Source organism: Eptesicus fuscus, chromosome 4 (assembly GCF_027574615.1).
Source record: "Eptesicus fuscus isolate TK198812 chromosome 4, DD_ASM_mEF_20220401, whole genome shotgun sequence".
In the NCBI taxonomy this organism is placed as follows: domain Eukaryota; kingdom Metazoa; phylum Chordata; class Mammalia; order Chiroptera; family Vespertilionidae; genus Eptesicus; species Eptesicus fuscus.
Window position 1 is genome coordinate 14526580 of NC_072476.1, and position 17477 is coordinate 14544056.

Genomic DNA, 17477 nt, shown 5'->3' on the forward strand with positions numbered 1-17477 from the left:
TTCAAACATTTAAGTCCAATGAAAGTTTTATCAGCTTTCCCACATAAAAATTCTTTCCCAAGTGATTTAATTTTCCCAAACATTTGTAAACCTACAGCATGAGTTTCAGAATTTCCATCTCTGAGTGCTCTTCGTAGGGAAATAGCTTCTGGTTGTGACGAGGCGCCGCTTCCCATGAGATCCCAGCCTTGCCTGGAAACAGAGCATATGTGTCTCAGGATGGTGGGGTTTGCGGACAGGATGTCGCCTGTCAGTGCAGGGCTGCAGGACAGGCCTGGGGGTGGAGAGGGGGGGAGTGTACAGACAGATTTTCAAGCCCCATCCAGACATCTAGAGTCAGCCTCGGGGCAGGACCAGGAATCGTGTTTTGAAACACTTCATGACAGCCAGATTTGCTGTCTCTGTGCATCGGCCATGCCCATCCCCAGAAGGTCATGGCCTGTCTGGGCTCCCTGTAGCTCTGCACCTGTCCTACACCTCATCACTAGGTGCAGCCAAGATCTGAACCCGCTCTGCCTGACTGGTCATCGCGTGCCTCCTCACAAAGGCTGGACACGCATCTGAAGGGGCAGCTGTCCTCTTCAGGAGCACAGATGTCTGAAGAGCCATTGGTGAGGTTCATTTTGTCAGTTTTATTGTGAATGAAAAATGAATATTTAAAAAGAAAATGACATAAAAGTGTAGAAGCACCTATGATCCTGCTGTCCAAGTATAACAACTGTTAACTAGTGTCTATTTTTCTAGATTTCCCCCCATGTGAATAGTAATATAAAGGTGATTATTTTTTAAAATAAAAATTGGCTTATACTATTTATGCTGTTTGGCACTTTGCTTTCTTCACTTAAAATATATTGTAGATTTTGATGGTTACCAGATGGGAGGGGGGTGGGGGAAAAAGGTGAAGGGATTGAGAACTACACATTGGTAGATATGGGGATGTAAAATACAGCAAAGAGGATATAGTCAATTATACTGTAATAACTGGTATCAGATGGGTACTAGATTTATTGGAGTCATCACTTTTTAAGTTATATAAACATCTAATCACGGGGTTGTATACCTAAAACTAATGTCAACTGTAAATTTAAAAAAATATTAAAAAATATATATACTGTAGATACTTTGTCCCATCTCCAAAAGGACTTCATTCTTTTCGAGGCTCACAGTACTCTGCCAATGGGACATGGGCACATGTGGGTGGGTGTTCGGGTGGTCTTTGTCTGTGTCTGTCAGCAGAGGCTGCTGCAGGTGGGGCTTTGCTGGGGGCGGGTTTTGGGGCAAATGGGTCCTGCACTGTTGCCAGGTTCAGAGTTAGAAGGCCTGGTTGGGCCTGGTAGGTGGTGGGAATTGTAGGGCAGTGGGTGTGGGGTGGGAGATTAGGGGTGGAGAGCAGGAGCTGGCTGCCTGGCTCCAGTCCTTGCAGCTTAGGCTGTTACTTAGCCTCCCTACACCCATGTTTCCATGGGTGACAGAGGATGACACCCCTCCAGCTGCTAGAGGGGCTGGCACATTTCAGGTCTGGGGACAGTGCCTGGTCCGCAGCAATGCCAATTCAGGGCTGTAAATGGCAGACTCCTCTCCCTTCTGAAAGTCACCCCTTGTTCCTCCATTTACTGCGTGTTTAATCCAGTAATAGCAGCTCCCGTTTTCCTGGTGTTCCTGAGTCAGGCCCTGCTCCACCTCAGGTGGATGTTTCCATTGTACAGATGCCCCGGAGGCAGTGCCAGCCCAGCTCCACCAGGGAGGGTGTTGGAATCAACTCTAGAGCCTGTGCCTGATGGCAATGTGGCCTGAACTTTGTTTACCCTGACACCACTAGCATCTGCCATCCTGTCCACTTTACAGCCAATGAAACCTGCCCCAAACACATGGCAGGGCTGCTGGTCCCAGCCCTCCAGAATCACGGTGTACGCTGTCTCTGTCCCCTGGAGCCCGCTCTCCCCCCTGCCTCCTCTGCTGACCTCAGGGCGGGAGTTGTTGCCCCAGCCCAGCTCCTGGTTTGTTGCTGGGACCCCATTCTCTCACTTCCCTGGTTTCTGCCTCACTGGAGTCGTGTGTGGGGCCAGCACAGTGGCCCCTGCAGGTTGGACAGCCTCTCAGCCTGTCCTGGGCTCACCTAGCTCAGTGGTGAACAGCCAGCATGTCTCTGGGTTGCGGACGGTGAAGGCAATGTAGGCGTCAGGAGCCTGCCTGTCCTTCTGGCAAGCAGAGAGTGTCTGCAGGACCCTGACCAGTGAGAGGACAGTTTCTGGGCAGTACAGCACATCTGCAACGAAAAAACCCGGGTCACCAACAGGGACTCCCTCTAGGATTCAGGACCCCAGAATGGAGAGCACTGGGTTGTGCTAACTGTGGCAGCAGGTCAAGGGCCAGGAAAGCAGCAGTTCTATTAGATGGGAAGAAAGTTATGTATGTAAAAATAAATAAAAAATAAAAATAAATAAAATCCTTAGGAGAATGAAAGCTGCTGAAAGACTGAAAAATATCAAGGACTCACTGCTGTTCCTTAAAAAAACAAAAAAAAAATCAGTTCTTTAATAAAGCAAACCTGAGTCTGCTTCAGACTTCTTGCCTCTTTGCTCTCTGCAGTGTGGGGACCAGCTCACTCCTGCCTGACAGCCAGGCTTACAGGGATGGTGCCACCTCTTGGGGTGTGCTGCTTGGGCTCTGGCTCCGGCCACTGTGTGCCTATGGATCTCAGGGCTGTGGCCCAGGACCAGAGGTATAGACAGATTTGTCAGCCAGGGGTTGAGGTGAGCTTGGCAGAGGATAAGGGGTCTGTTGGTGGCCAAGCCGAATGTCCCTTCTCTTAAGGAACCTGTCCTTGCACTAGACGTGGGTGGTCCCCTCCGTGGGGACTCGTCTACGAAAGACACGGTGTGCATCTTGGACAGAAACATGCAGGAGCTCTCCTCAGGGCCACACAGACATGTGGCGATGGTACAGAGCACAGGGAAGCCAGCACTGACAGAGGTGGGGCACTCAGAGCGCCTTCCCTGACTCGGACTCCACTACGGTTGGACCCTGAGCCCATGGGTGCCCGTGACACACAGAGGACTCAGACAGTCCTGGGAATATTGTGCTGTTCCTGTGGCCCTGACAGGACAAGGCTGTCACAGCCATTTCCCACCCCCTCCCCTGAAGATGGGGCTGCTCTCACTATCTGATTTAGGTTCTGGATGGCAACTGAGTGGCCTCCCTCAGGCTCTGGAGAGGGACATAAAGGCCAGGCTAATAGGTCAGACCACTGTGGTGCCCTGGGGCCTGCTCTGCTCATCCCAGGCCTTGTGGGCAAAAGCCAGGTTGATTTATCTGATGGAACCACTACAATGGGAGTGCAAAAGTAGCCACTTGATCAAACAGGCGCATGTGGCTTTAGGGCACCCAAGAGGCACACCCTGTGCTTTGATGTAGCTTTGGAGGCTCACAGTGACCCTTCCAGATGTCTCATCTGTACCTCCCTGACCCTGCAGAGTCCATGGTCCTCTTCCCTGAACTGGGAGTGGGTGGAGCCACAAATGGAAGCCAGAGGGGGCTGAATGGCACCTGCTGCGATGACGACGTCTGGCTGGAAGGCAGCGAGCTGAGGGGCCGTCACGATGTCCCAGTCCAGCTGTGCCACCGTCACCCTGGGGCTCTCTGCGTTGTGGGTGTTGTGTCCTGGGTGCTGCGCAGGGGCGGTGGCATCTGACTCTAACAGGAGGCCATTTAGAAGGATGTTCCCTCGGAGCTGCTCGAGGACAAGGCTGTGACAGTCGCTGAAGACATATGCTCTAGGATGGCACATCTTGCAAATGGCCAGGCCTGTGAGACCGGCTCCACTGCCGAGCTCTAAGACAGTCCTGAGTGGGAGAAGGGGACACGTGTTCGAAATCGTGCTGGGGAAAACTCGCCTTGGTACCCTGCCTTGTGCCCCGAGGTCACCTGTGAGTGAAAGCCGCTGGGTTCTCTATGGCCCATTCTGCAAGGTAGAGTGCGGCATTCCACGTGACCAGGCCGGTGGTGCCATGGGAAATGATGGCTGAGCTCTCAGAGAGTGTGACTGAGTCCCCGGAAGGCTGGATGGAGACAGGTAGAGAGATAATCCAGCCACCAGAAGACAAGAAGCTGGCGTTAAAGAGAAAAAAATCACAGCAGGTGGATGGCTAAATAAATTGGTATGCCCATGCCATGGAATACCACACAGCAATAAAAAAGAATTGCTGACACAAGCACCAACCTGGATGGATTGCAAGGGCATTATGCTGAATGAAAAAGGCCAATCTCAGAAGGTCACATACTGTGTGATTCCATTTAACTAACATTCTCAAGATCAGTGGTGGGGCTGCCTGGGGTAGGAATGGGGACTAGGCATGGGTGTGACTATGAAGGGGTGGCCTGAGGGAGGTCTTTGTCGTGACAGAATAGTTCCATGTCTTGACTGTGATGGTGCCTGTGCAGGTCCCCACATGTGGTGGATGACACAGAATTAACACACACACTGTGCCATTTCAGTGTCCTGGCTGTGATGCTGTGAGTGTCAGGTGTTTCTGCTGGGGGACACTAGGGAAAGGGCACGTGGACCTCCCTGAACGATTTTTGCAGCTTTCTGTGAATCTATAGTTATCTATAATAATAAAAGCGTAATATGCTAATTAGACCGGACATCCTTGTGGACACTCTAACCAATTGAGCTACCCAGCCAAGGCGATGCTTTGTTGAATTATACACTTGAAACCTGTACAGTTTTGTGAACCAATGTCACCCCAAAAAATTTAATTACAAAAAAAGAAACCCTGCAGTTCTGATTTTGAATTGGAAATGTCAATATAGATTCATGAGGTATTCTATGTTAAAAAGTATGGATATACATATCACCACTCATATCCCAGTTCTGTTCACTGGAAAGGCCTACACTGGTAGCAATGAGCACCCTAATGCCCAGATTGTAGTCTCTAAATATCATTTCCCACTAAAAGAAACCAGAGCTTGTTGAAGACATGGCTGATTCCTGGTCTGGGATAGGAAATATACAAGATGAGTCTGGAAAAGCTTGACAAAAAATACAGCAAGAGCCCTGGCCTGTGTGGCTTGGTTGGAGTGTCACATCATGCACTGAAAGGTTGCTGGTTTGATTCTCAGTCAGGATACATCCCCAGGTTGTGGGTGTGATCCCCAGTCAGGGTGCATACGGGAAGCAACCAATTGATGTCTCTCTCACATCAATGTTTTTCTCTCTCTCCCTCTCCTTCTAAAATCAATAAAAACATATTTTTAAAAAATTAAGCAAGAAAACAATTAATGTAATGTCAAAAGGGCTCAGAAGCCTATTTGAAGTGCCACAAAACAGCACATTTTGAGCTTCAATAGGACATGATTTGCTCAGATTGAACCCCTTCTGGGGATGATAGGAAACAAATTCACTGTCTTGAAAAGGAAAGACGAAGCCTGTATCCTGCCTTTTCTCTACAAGCTGGACCTGTGAGTAACCAAATAGTGGATGAAGGGAGGCAACTCCTTATAAAATTTCTCCAGTTAATGAATGAAAACAAAATGATAGAATCAGGAAACTGCCCTTGTGCATCCTCCAGAGAATGAGTTAGTCTGAGCGTTGGGCATTCATAACTACTGTCATTAAGAGGAGAAAAAACAGATATGATGTACCTCCTAGAAACCCATATTGTGTTCTCGTCAAAGCAACGAAACAGACATGAACCTGAGTGGGCCTCTGAATCCAGACACCGATTTTTGGGAAACAGAGGATGGAGGACCAAGTTGAATAGCACCACGTGTGCACCACCAAAAGCCAGCCTGCGGAAGGCTATCAAGGCCAAACCACAAAGGCTGTTCAGAGGCACCGCTAGGAGAAGAAATAGCTGGAATGGAGATGGTACCTGTGCATGAAGGGAGACTTCAAGCCACACCTAGTTAATGGGCAAGACAAAATGCTAGTGTCCATAGGTGGACAGGGCAGTGATAAAACCTCAGAGTGGTTAGTCTGAAAGGGAGATGGTGGTTACTTTTGCAGGGACTGAGGGCTAGAAGAGAGATAGGTCAGACAGGGGCCTTGTGGGCTGGCTGCCAAAATTCTGTCTTTTGACTGGAGTGGCAGTTTAACAGGGTGGCTGCCTTGCAATGATTCAATAAGCTGTATATTTATTTTGTGTGGTTTTCTGTATCTATGCTTTATTTTATGGTAAAAGGTTAAAAACAGACAAAAACATCCAAGATCCCTCTGACTGTTGTGTGCAGAATGGATTTTTGTGGAGCAAGAAGTTGGGAGACCAGTCAGAAGGCTGCGACAGTGGTCCAGGCTGGTGAGGATAGTGGTGGGGGAGAGTGGGAAGTGACTGCTGTCCTATAACATCCACTCATCAAGCATTTATTGGGGGCTGAGTGCCATGTCCCTGCTATGTAAACACTATGCATAACCTAATTTAACTCCAGCCACCCCATAAGATAGGTAATATTATTTGTCAAAGTGCTTGATTTACAGATGAAGAAACAAGCTCAGGGGCAGATAACTGGCTCCACCTAAGACCACAGAGCTGATGAGTCAGGATCTGAACCCATGGGATGCTGCGGGAGCCTGAGTTGTAACTCTGTGTGCAGAGGCGGGTGTCTGGCCTGTGTGGGGAGGAAGGCGCACGGCTCCTACCAACAGATAGCTCCTGTGGCACTGAGTGGGCTCCTCGGCTGTCAGGATCTCTGCCAACGCCTCGTACAGCTCGTCCAAAGGCTCTTCATGAGCAGCTTCGTGCTGGGGGTGGTGGAGCGAGAGCTTCAGCAAGAGCATTAAATATGGACCCTCATGAATCAAACAAAGGTCCTATTTGCTTTTACTCTGACTTCTAAAAACGGCTGCAGGATTTTCACCAAATATGGAGGGGCAGATTGGGATGGATTGACATAACATGGGCTACCTGGCATATAAAAAAATTCACTCAGTGGGGGTACCTGGGTATCTCAAATAGGTATAGAGAGGGTGAGGGTGAGAATAAGGTATAAACACGGAATGGCATGAGAGCTGCTGTGTGACAGGGACAGAGAGCTCTGCCCTTCGACCATGATGTCCTGGATGGAGAACACAAATGGTGCTTTTAGGTGGGCCCAGGCAAAAGCCACAGGATGGGCTTCAGGGTGTGGCTTCATCAGTGGGCAACCTGTCCTGCGCCCCAGGGGGGGGGGTGGGGTGGGGGTGGGATGGCATCCGGTGGCCTTGCTCCCCCTAGTGGTGGGGAAGAGACCTGCTGGTGACTGCTTAGATGTGCCATGCTGGTGAGAATGAGGGATGGAGGCAAAGGAGAAGCTGGGATCGCTCCATGTGCTAAGCGTGGGTGAGGCACAGCCCTTGTATTCAGAGGCCAAACAGGTCAGGCCTGCTACTGATCACTGAGGGTTTGTCTTACTGAACTCCAGTCTAACATGAAACTCTGCAAATTTGGGTTCAACCTTAAAATCCATCCTGTATCAGTCAGGAAAAGAGCTATTCCAGGTAGTTCATTGGGGGGAAAGTAGTAAGGGGAACTAGTTATAAAGGCATTGCAAGACCTAAAACCTCCAACAAGGACAGTGCAGCAATCCAGAGACTGGCAACAGCAGGAAACTGTCAAAACCTCTCAGGTGGCAGAACAGAAGAAGGTGGGGATACGATGCTCAGGGCTGCCAGGTAGAAATGACAACTCGCACAGGGACCACAGAGGAGATGCAGCTGCTGCTGGAGATCCCTCGAGGCAGAGAGGGAGAAAGGGTTTGCAGAGGAGGCAAAGGGCATGGGACGGATCTGAGCTCCAACAGGCAAAGCTGGGCAGAGGGCCCACTTCTGGAGAGCTAGCCAAGTGCCAGGCACTGTCTGGCTACTGGGCAGACAGTGCCCACCACTGACCTTTCTGATGAGCTCTGAGAGAAAGCACCGGACATACTTCACAGACGGTGGATGCTTCACGCACAGAGGATGTTTCACGGTCTGTGACAAAGGACACATGTGAGTTGGAGAAGAAACCCGGCCTTAAGTCTCCCATGGGCTCTAAGTGACTACACAGCAAACCCCAGTTACCCGATCCCTCAGCAAACACATACAGACACAAAGGTTCTGGCTCTAGGTGATTCTCATGCATCTGAAAGAGTAAGTCTTCAGAATAAGCCCTTTCCCAACAATTCTCTACTGCAGCAGCACAGACTATGGCAGTGTTTCTAATGCCCATTCTGGGCAGGAGCGAACACCCTGCTATTGACTGAATGTCTGCATCTCCCAAAATTCATATGTGAAATCTAACATCCAATGCAATGGTTTTATGAGGTGGGGCCGTTGGGAGGTGATTAGGTCATGAAGGTGGAGCCCCCAAGAATGGGATTATTGCACTTATATGAGAGACGCCCATAGTGGTCCCTTGTGCCTTCCACCATATGAGGCTACAATGAGAAGATGGCCCTCTATGAACGAGATAGCAGACCCTCACCAGACACTGAAGTTGGCACCTTGATCTTGGACTTCGCAGCCTCCAAAACTGTGCGAAATAAATTACTGTTGTTTATAAGCCACACAGTCTATGGTATTGTGTTATAGCAGCTGGACTGGTCTAAGACACACCCCTTCCCGGGGCAGCCAGCATGAGAGTTTGTAGTAAGGACAAGTGTGGATTGGCTGGCTCCATGGAAGAGGCAAGAGCCCAAATGGTGGAACAAGGCAGATTTGGCACCTGTCCTCCTGGAACTCATATCCCAGCCAAGGAGATGAGCAGGAGCCAGACCGTGATGAGTGCTCTGATGGCCAGGGCAGAGGAAGATGGGGGCTCCACCTGGGACGTGGAGGAGGGGAAAGGGGGCTCTCAGGGGTGACAGTTCAGTGGAAACCTAGAGAATCAAAAAGCAGGGGAAGAAGATCCAGGCAGAGAGAACAGCTTAAGCAGGCTCCAAGGTGGCCACAGCCTGGCATTTTGGGAAAGAGGGCAGGGTGACAGGAGCAATGAGAGTAGGGGCCAGTTCCAGGGGGCCTGTTGGCTGGGGGGACATTATTTTACCCAAGGACAATAAAATACCCACACACTGCTCAGGGGCTTTCTAGTTGGCTGGTGCTATGTGGGGTGAGAATCAGAGTAGCCTACAAGACAATGAACAATGACCCTGGACATCTCTGAGCTCACAGTCCTGAATACTAGATTGTCCTGAAGTCCTCCCTAGCTACAGCTCCACCTTCTCTACTTGGTGGTCAGAAGGATACTCCTGGTTCACCCTCCACACAGGAATTCTTTTTTTAATCCTCAACTGAGGATGAGAGAGAGAGAGAAGCATTAATTGGTTGCCTTCGGTATGTCTCCTGACCAAGAATCGAAGCTGCAACCTTTTGGTATAGGGCAGTGGTCGGCAAACTCATTAGTCAACAGAGCCAAATATCAACAGTACAACGATTGAAATTCCTTTTGAGAGCCAAATTTTTTAAACTTAAACTTCTTCTAACGCCACTTCTTCAAAATAGACTCACCCAGGCCGTGGTATTTTGTGGAAGAGCCACACTCAGGGGGCCAAAGAAGTAGAAGCCACAGGCAGCTGAAAGCCTGACCTTGACAAGTCCCAAAGAGCCGCATGTGGCTCGAGCCGCAGTTTGCCGACCACGGGTATAGGGGACTATTCTACAACCAACTGAGCCCCATTGGCCAGGGTCACGCAGGAATTCTTAATCTGGGTTCCTTGGAGGGCTTAGTGGTGGGAGGAGGATCTGTGACTCCTCTGAATTTGTATTCCAAATGTATTCTGATGCATTTTTTTTCTGCGGGGAGAGCCCATAGCTTTGGGTTTTGAGGAGGGTTCATGACCCTTTAGAGGGTTGAGAGCCAGGAGGCAATGTAACCTGTACTTGATCCACATGGCCAGGGGCAGGTCAGGCACAGTGGTGGTTCCACATATACCCTCACCCACACGCATCTTAGAATCCAAAACTCAACTCCAAAAAGCAGGGGCCCACCTACATCTAGAAGAGAGACACAAGTGGGCAAGATTTGCATCTTTATTTTTCCCTTAAATGTAAAGAAGAAATTCTCTGAACAGCTAGCAAATGCTAGATGTTCCCACAGCTGTCACTTGTTTTCTCTGTGGACAGTTTAAAAAACATCTGCCAGACTCCCTCCTCTCAAGTAGATTTTTGTATATTCTGATATCTTCATCTAAGAAAGCAAAAGAGCCAGAGCTCTCTGAGGTGCTCCCACCCAAATGCAGGGTGAAAGGAGACAAGCACAGGCACTGCACTTCTGTCATGTCCTCCTGGGCACGTCAGGAGGCTGGTGACTGCATCCCAGTGACTCTGTGATTCTTACCTTCTGCAAAATATCCAGCAGCAGCTCAGAACCGGAGTCCCTTAATTTCTCTTCTAGGCTCTATTTGGAGACAGAGTGGGGGAGAGAGAGAAATCAAGACATTTTCACAGGAACATTAAACACGCAATAGGACATGCTGGCCAAGTGCTAAGTGATCTCTCCCCAGGGACCTTGGCGAACTGGAAGTAGAAGCCACAGGCAGCTGAAAGCCTGACCTTGACAAGCCCCAGGTTACACCTGGATGAGTCGGAGAAAGAATATCAGGAGACAGACTCTTGGTTTGCATTAGCCCTGGCTGCTAAGCCTCGCCTGGGTCACAGACTGGCTTGGTGTCACAGACTGGCTCGTCAGCCAGGAATTACAGTTAGCCAGGACATCAGCGCCTGATGGGCTTGCCTTGGACTTAACATCCGAATTAATTTGCAGCTGCCAGGCCCAGCTTATACACTGTCCTCTCCTGCAGGGGACTCCTGGTAGTGAGCTCAGGCTCCAGAATCAGGCAGACTGCCTGGCTGGTGTGTGACCCTGGGCAGATCCCTTTGTTTCTCCAGAACAACTTATCACATGCTGTAAGACCTGGCCCTGGCCTCTCTCATCTCACTTGCCATCATCCATCTCACCTCTGCTCATGCCACTCCAGCCACACTGGCCTCCTTACAGCAGCTTGCTCTCATTGGCAGAACCTCTGCACTCCCTGCTCCCCAAGACCTCCCATAGCCCACTGCTTCACTGTCCAGGTCGTGGCTCAAATTTCCCCTCTTGGAGGCCTTCTCAGATTCCCCTACTTTGATGAAACATTTCCTTGTTTTATTGACTTTATAGCCACTGTTATCCCATGGCGTTTTCTTATTTATTCATTTACGTGTTTATTCTCTGGCTCTCCCATCTGAACAAGCCTCATCTGTGTGCTGCTGATTCTGGTGCCTGGCTCATGAAGGCATCCAGTAAACATTTGGATGGAATAAAAATACTAGCTAACACTTACATCCATTTATCATGAGCCAGGCACTGCCTCAGATACTTCATTGTCATGCACTCCTGATAACAGCCCTTTGAGGTAAGCATCCTGTGTTAATAATAAGGAAACTACAGCCCAGAAGCGTGCAGTCACTTGCCCAAGGTCACACAGCTTGTATGGGATTGGGCCAGGCTTCCAAGCAGGAGGCTGTCTCTCAGGTCTGAGCTCTCCATTGCTGCACTCTACCTCTCTTCTAGTCAACCTGTGTGGTAAAACACAATAATAGTAATAGCACCCACCACATGGGTGTTGTGGGCAAGCCTAGGTATGCATTTAGCATGGTCCTGGTACAGAGTATGCACTTATTTTATGTGAACAATTTTAGCTGATATGGAATTGGGTCCCATAGATGCTGTTAGAAAGGTTTAAATTTTGGGTTAAAAATGTACATATTCCTTTGTGACTGGAAATGAGCTCTCAGAATGCTAAATGGTTTATGTCAATAAAATACAAATGACTAACGAGGGGTAGACCCGGGAAGAATACATATCCAAACTGAGTCATCCCAGTGAGCTCACCGCACATGAATTATAAAGGAGGCAATGTCATTAGAAATCTCCTTGGCAGAAGGAAGCTGCTGCCATGCCATTGGCCTGTGCAGTGGCAGGTCCCAGGGCAGGGGAGCTGAGACTTCTATCATCTATTTTCTGGCCAGCTTTGTTCCTCCCTGTCTCTTCCTTCCGAGGCTTAAGAGCCTCAAAGTTGCCTCTGAGACGATTTTGTCCAAAGCTGATGACAAAGATGAAAACACCCAGGGGCATGTGTCTGTAATTGGGTGCGGGGGTGTCTGTGATCTGGTCACTGCGCTCATTGCAACCTGATCTCTAGCTGTGCTGAGGCAACAGCAGCTTTTTCTCGTGACCGGGATAACTGGCTAAAAAAAAAAAAAAAAGTCATGAAAATTACTGGGAACTGTCCATGACCCTAAAAACCTGAGTGAAAAAGGTAGTGGTTGGGAGGAAACCCTGCATTTCTTCAATTCGTGGGACCCAAGTCAGCAAAGGTAGCGGAGGGCGGGAAGGGCCCAGAGGAGAGGGAGCTGGTGGCCGGGTGAAGGGTGGGCTTCCCAGGGGCGCGCAGGTGCACCTCCTGCTCTCCGCCACCAGCCCGCTCGGCCCCCAGCGCAGCCCCAGGTCCAGCACCAGAGGTAAGGCCCCGACACCCGAGAAAGCCGAGGCCGTCCAGGGGCGGGGAGGGCGGGAGTGGGAGCCCGTAGCGCCCCCCTCACCAGTCCTTCGCCACCCACCGCTGGCACTCAGCGCGCCCCGCCGCCCACCTGCCAGGGGAAGGAGCGAAGCGCGCGGGCCGCCAGGAAGCGGCGCTCGAAACTCTGCAGCAGGCGCGAGGCTTCCACGCTCTCCTCCGGCGCCATGACGGGGCGGAGCCGCCGCGTTGCTCGGGAGACGGGGCGGAAGCGGGGAGGCGCCTGGAGGAGGCGGGACCAGTCCTAGGCGACTCGCGGAGGGCCGAGGGCGGGGCTTGAAGCGGCCAGAGAAGGCCGGAGGAGTCGTGGGTGGGGATTGCGGTCGGGGGGCGGGGATTGGGAGCCGGGCCAGGCGCGCTCGTGCTCTGGGTGGAGAGGTTAGGGTGTCCCGGCGGGGCCAGGCGGTGCTCGCGTCCCTGAGTGTGGTTTGGGGAGGGAGTCAGGGCGTTGCGGCTTCTGGGAGGCGGGACTTGGGGAAAGTTGGAGGCGGGTGCAGGAGGCGGCTCGGGCGAGCTTTGGGACCTGGGAGGTGGGGCCAGGGTCGGAAGGGGCGGGGCCAGGCGTCGGCGGGGCGGGGTCAGGGTTTGGCGCCACACGAAAGCTGGGCAGAGCCGCGAGCGCTCCCCTGGGAGCGTCCCCTGAGGCTGAGGTGCCGGTAAACATTCTCGCTGTTCCCGCACTTGCCCGAGGGTTTCTTTGTCGGGGGCAGCCCCCGCCTCCCTAACCTGGCCCTGTCCCCGTTGGCGCCACCTCTCTGTGTGAATGGGCAAAAGGGACCCTGACCACCCTCATGCCCCTGGAGGGGGTGCCTACTCAGGCCCGGGGTCCGTGGGCTCCGGCCATGGCCGCCCTTTCCCTCCTTGGAAAAGGGCATTTAGGTCAAAGTGTTTTCCAAACTGGCTGGCACACGGAGGGCGAAGAGAAACGGAAGAGAGGCAGGCCACCCCAGGTGGGTAGGTGGCAGGGTTAATAAGGGAACTTATTTAAGAGTCTTGTCTGGGAAGTCTCCAGAGGAGTAGGTCTCGGCCGCCACTCGCCAGAATCTTAAACGTTTCCGTAGAGGCCTTCAGTCGTACCCAGTCCAGGTGGTCCATCACCACAGTTCTCTCAAGGCTGTGTTCTAGAACCCGCTCCCACTTTGGGGGCGGCGGGCAGGGGAGGGGTGAGGCGCCTCCACCTGCCCTGGCCCGCTCGCAGGTCAGCCTGAGGTCACGTCCTCTCCATGACCTCCTCCTCCGACAGAAGGCAGGAGCTCTCGCTCCCCCAGCCTTTGGGTCTGTCCCTAACCCAATGGGGACTTTTGTTCACCGAATGCTTATTAGCACTTACATGCTTGGCACTGGGGATGCCGCAGTGAGAAAAACCGGGAGTGGTCCCTGCTCCCCGGGGCCTCAGGGGCTCTTGGGGGAAGGGGACATGGAAGTAATCATCGCACCTAAATGCAGAAGCATGATTGGCATTAGATGCCAGGCAGGCGAACTCGGAGCGGAGTGGGAGTGAGACTATGCAGGAAAAAGGAGTCTGAAAGAAGAGTAAGGGGGCTCTTGGGTGTTGTGGAGTGGTACAGAGGTAGGGATAGGGAGGAAAATTAAAAAATAATTTCTGTGTGACATAATCATGTCTTGAGTGAAAGGCAGGGCAGATAGTTCCCAACTTACCAGTGCTGCCCCTGGAGTTTGAACTGTGTTCAAAGTCTACACGGTTAACCTCACAAATCTCTCACAAAACTCTACTTAGAAGCATCTCGAGAGCTAATTTGCAGAAGGCAGATGAGAGGACAGATGAAATCTCATTACCCCCTTTGGACGAGCAACACTGGAGCCCTGTTTAGCTATGAGAACTAGAGAGGAGAATTAATTCTAATTGAATGCATTTATTCCCTCATATCTTTTGTGCTTTTTTCACAACCAAGAGAGCACAGGATCTGACACAAAAATGGCTTATCTCTCATTCCTTCAACACTTGTTGACTTGAAGAAAGAAGGTGCGCTGTGGCGATTGCTGTGTTTTCACATGGAACTCATGGTTTCAGGTTCTGAGATGTTGCAAAAATCCTCCTAGTCACAATGTCCGGAGATCGAGTCACCAGTGATACAACAATGAGTCTTAACTATGATTTGAGTCTTGGTCCTAAAGGGCGACTCTCGGGATTTCGGTCAGGTGCACTGGTTTACTTTTGCTGTTTTGATCAGCGCTCTGCCTGCAGTAGAAAACCAATGGCAACGGGTCAGTTAAACTCCTAAATACAGGGCTTATTCTAGGAACACACATAATAGCTATTATCTTTCCTCTGAGGAGTGAAAGGACATGTATAGTTAATGCCAGAGTAACACTGTCTGATGTTATACTAAGTTATTAATAAACCTAGGCTGGTCCAACCTTACCTAATGCCATAGATGGGAAGCAGGTTGGGGAAGGATCCTGAGTAGGCTGCAGCATTGATCTACACCCAGAAGAAACCTTCATCTTTGTGTGAGGGCTCTCAGGAGGGACAAAGGTGATACATTTCAGGTCTGAATCTGGAAGGATCAAGGCACTGAAGGGATGTTTAAGGTTTTATGGACCTCAAAGGTGTGGTATGTTCAGGCGTAAGTGAAGATTAGGACTGCCGTTTAACATAAATAAAAATTGCAGGTGGTGTTGATATGGAGAGAAGCATTAGGACATCCCAGTGGTCCTTCCAGTGGCAAGAGGGATGTGCATGAGCACATGCCAAATTAGTGATTCAGCTTTTGGATTTGAGGCTTTCATTAATAGTAATAATAATAAAAACCTAATGCATTTTAACTGTATGGAATGGTTGCCTTTTAGAAATTATGCTGTGGGCATGGCAATTCAATCAGTACATTGCAGTTTTTCCTGTATCTCTCCTATGGCTAATGGTTTCTGTAAAAAAGGACCAATTGATTTCTTTCTAAAATGTTGCTTCAGGGTGTAGAGACCTTTATAGGTCATGTTTCAACTCACAGGAAAATTTTATAGTTTAAATAGAAATTACGTTAACTGTGGGCTTTGAAATGGAGTTAAGGTTAAGTAAAGTTCTGCCTTTCGGTAGTTTATAGTGTTCGGCAGGTCCCCATGCTATGTCCAAGTAGAAAAATGGTCAGGGTTGGGTGCAATAATATGGAAGGCTCAGTCTAATGATAAACTACTGAGATGTAGAAAGCAGTGCACCAGCTCATATAATGCTTTGATTGGTGGCAGAACCAATATTATGGGTTGAATTATCCCCTCCCCCCCAAAGATATGGTAAAAGTCCTAGGTATGTGACCTTATTTGAAAATAGGGTCTTTGCAGACATAATTAAATTAAGATAGGGTCATACTGGATTACAGGGGTCCCTAAATCCCATGACTGATGTCCTTAGAAGACAGCGACACAGGGAGAAGGGGCTGTGTGACAATGGAGGCAGAGATTGGAGGAAGAACATCAAGGACTGTTGGCAACCACCAGAAGCTAGAAGAGGCACAGAAGGACCCTCCCCTGCAGGTTTCAGAGGGACCATGGCCCTGCCCAACCCTTGATTTTGTATTTTTAGCCTCCAGCTCTAAGAAACAATACTTTTCTGTTGTTTTAAGCCACCCAGTTTGTGGTACTTTGTTATGGCAGCCCTAGAAAACTAATACAACTCGTGTATAATTTGGGGGTCTAGTGCAACATGAAAATGCAGGGTCCTTGTTAAGAATTTTGAGACTGTGGTAGTAGCTTATTAAACCAAGCTGGGGGCTCTTCTGAGTCCTAGGCCCAAGCTGGCTCTGGTTGCTGGGTTCTCAAAGTGCTGGACCCCTTGTGGCAGGAAGTGATTGAAATGGATGATTACAATGTGCACCAACCCAGGAAACCCAAAGGCCACTCACTTCTTTTTCCGACGAATGGCTGTGTATGTCACACTAGTGACAAACAGAACTGCAAGAACTCCTGTGGTAGTCCCGAGACCTATTGCTATATTTTGGAGAACAGATGACCTCTGCATCTCCGCTCCTGTTAAAAAAAATCAGATGGTTTTTAATTGTCTGATTATTAAGAGGCTGTTCCAGATGCTCCAGGGTCCGTGGGTAGTTTCCCACCCAGGCGCTAATGAATATTAATTATGGAAATGAAATGTACATTTAACCCAAGAAAGTGCTCACTGTAGAGAAATCTCACAGGGCAAGTCATTGAAAGACGATTTACTAAATGACCTATTCGCCAAATGATCCATTTGCCTAATGACCACTTTGCCAAATGACCAATTTGCTAAAAGCCAGTTCACTGAAAATCAGTTGGTGGGATATCCACTGCTTATCAATAACTGATGGTCAAACACACCTTACACCAGCTCCCAGTGTGCTATGGGACAGAAGTGGGGTCCAAATAGTTGAGCAGAATTCTGTGTTTTTAAAAGTCCTCAATACTTTGGTGAAGTGGTCATTTACTTAATTAGTTTTCTGCAAAATGGCCTGCTTTCTGTAGGTTCACAAGAAGATCGTGGGCAGTGACTTGGAAGAAGGGAAAAGGGTGCAGGAAGCTATTTTTTCTACTCTGTTTTGATTGAGTATGGTTGCTCTAAGCACTCAATAAATCATCAGGCAGTATCTAAGTCTCTTCCCGCAAAAGAAAAGCTGGCCAGTGTTTGCAAACACTGAATTCCCAGAGATGATTTCTTTCTTTCTTCATGTCACCCAGATTCAGGATTTTTTAAAAACCCTCTCCCGAGGATGTCTTTATTGATTTCAGAGAGAGAGGAAGGAAGGGAGGGGAAATGAGAGAGAGAGAGAGAGAGAGAGAGAGAGAGAGAGAGAGAGAAACATCGATTGGTTTATTGTTGCCTCCTGCACGAGCCTGGACTAGGGATCGAACCTTCAACTTTTGGTGTACGAGAAGGCAATCCAATCAATTGAGCCCCTGGCCAGGGGCCAGATTTAGGATTTTGAAGTCTTAAGAATTAGCAACCTCGTTTACAGGAACCCTTGCCCCTTCAGCAATGA

General features: G+C 49.7%; 2 protein-coding genes across 6 annotated transcripts in view; both read right to left on the minus strand.

The window, feature by feature from the left end:
- Positions 1-8: 8 nt before the first annotated feature.
- EEF2KMT (eukaryotic elongation factor 2 lysine methyltransferase) lies at positions 9-12776 on the minus strand. Of its 5 annotated transcripts, XM_008141764.3 has the most exons (8): positions 12584-12766; positions 10290-10349; positions 7865-7945; positions 6638-6739; positions 3925-4058; positions 3547-3842; positions 2117-2266; positions 9-192 (listed from the first exon to the last, which is right to left on the minus strand). In XM_008141764.3, exons 1-8 carry the CDS (start codon positions 12677-12679, stop codon positions 92-94), a joined length of 1020 nt encoding a protein of 339 aa, XP_008139986.2. In that variant the 5' UTR covers positions 12680-12766; the 3' UTR covers positions 9-91. The 5 variants fall into 5 exon arrangements, with proteins under 5 accessions (XP_008139986.2, XP_028001382.2, XP_028001381.2 ...); XM_028145581.2 differs by lacking the exon at positions 2117-2266 and having other exon boundaries at positions 12584-12772; XM_028145580.2 differs by lacking the exon at positions 6638-6739 and having other exon boundaries at positions 12584-12765.
- A 3587-nt stretch (positions 12777-16363) lies between these two features.
- LOC103286305 (ectonucleotide pyrophosphatase/phosphodiesterase family member 7-like) overlaps positions 16364-17477 on the minus strand; it is a 29583-nt gene continuing 28469 nt past the window's right edge. The window contains exon 5 of the mRNA XM_054714161.1: positions 16364-16491. Within this exon, the coding sequence (XP_054570136.1) occupies positions 16364-16491 (128 nt within the window). The remainder of the gene's footprint in view (positions 16492-17477) is intronic.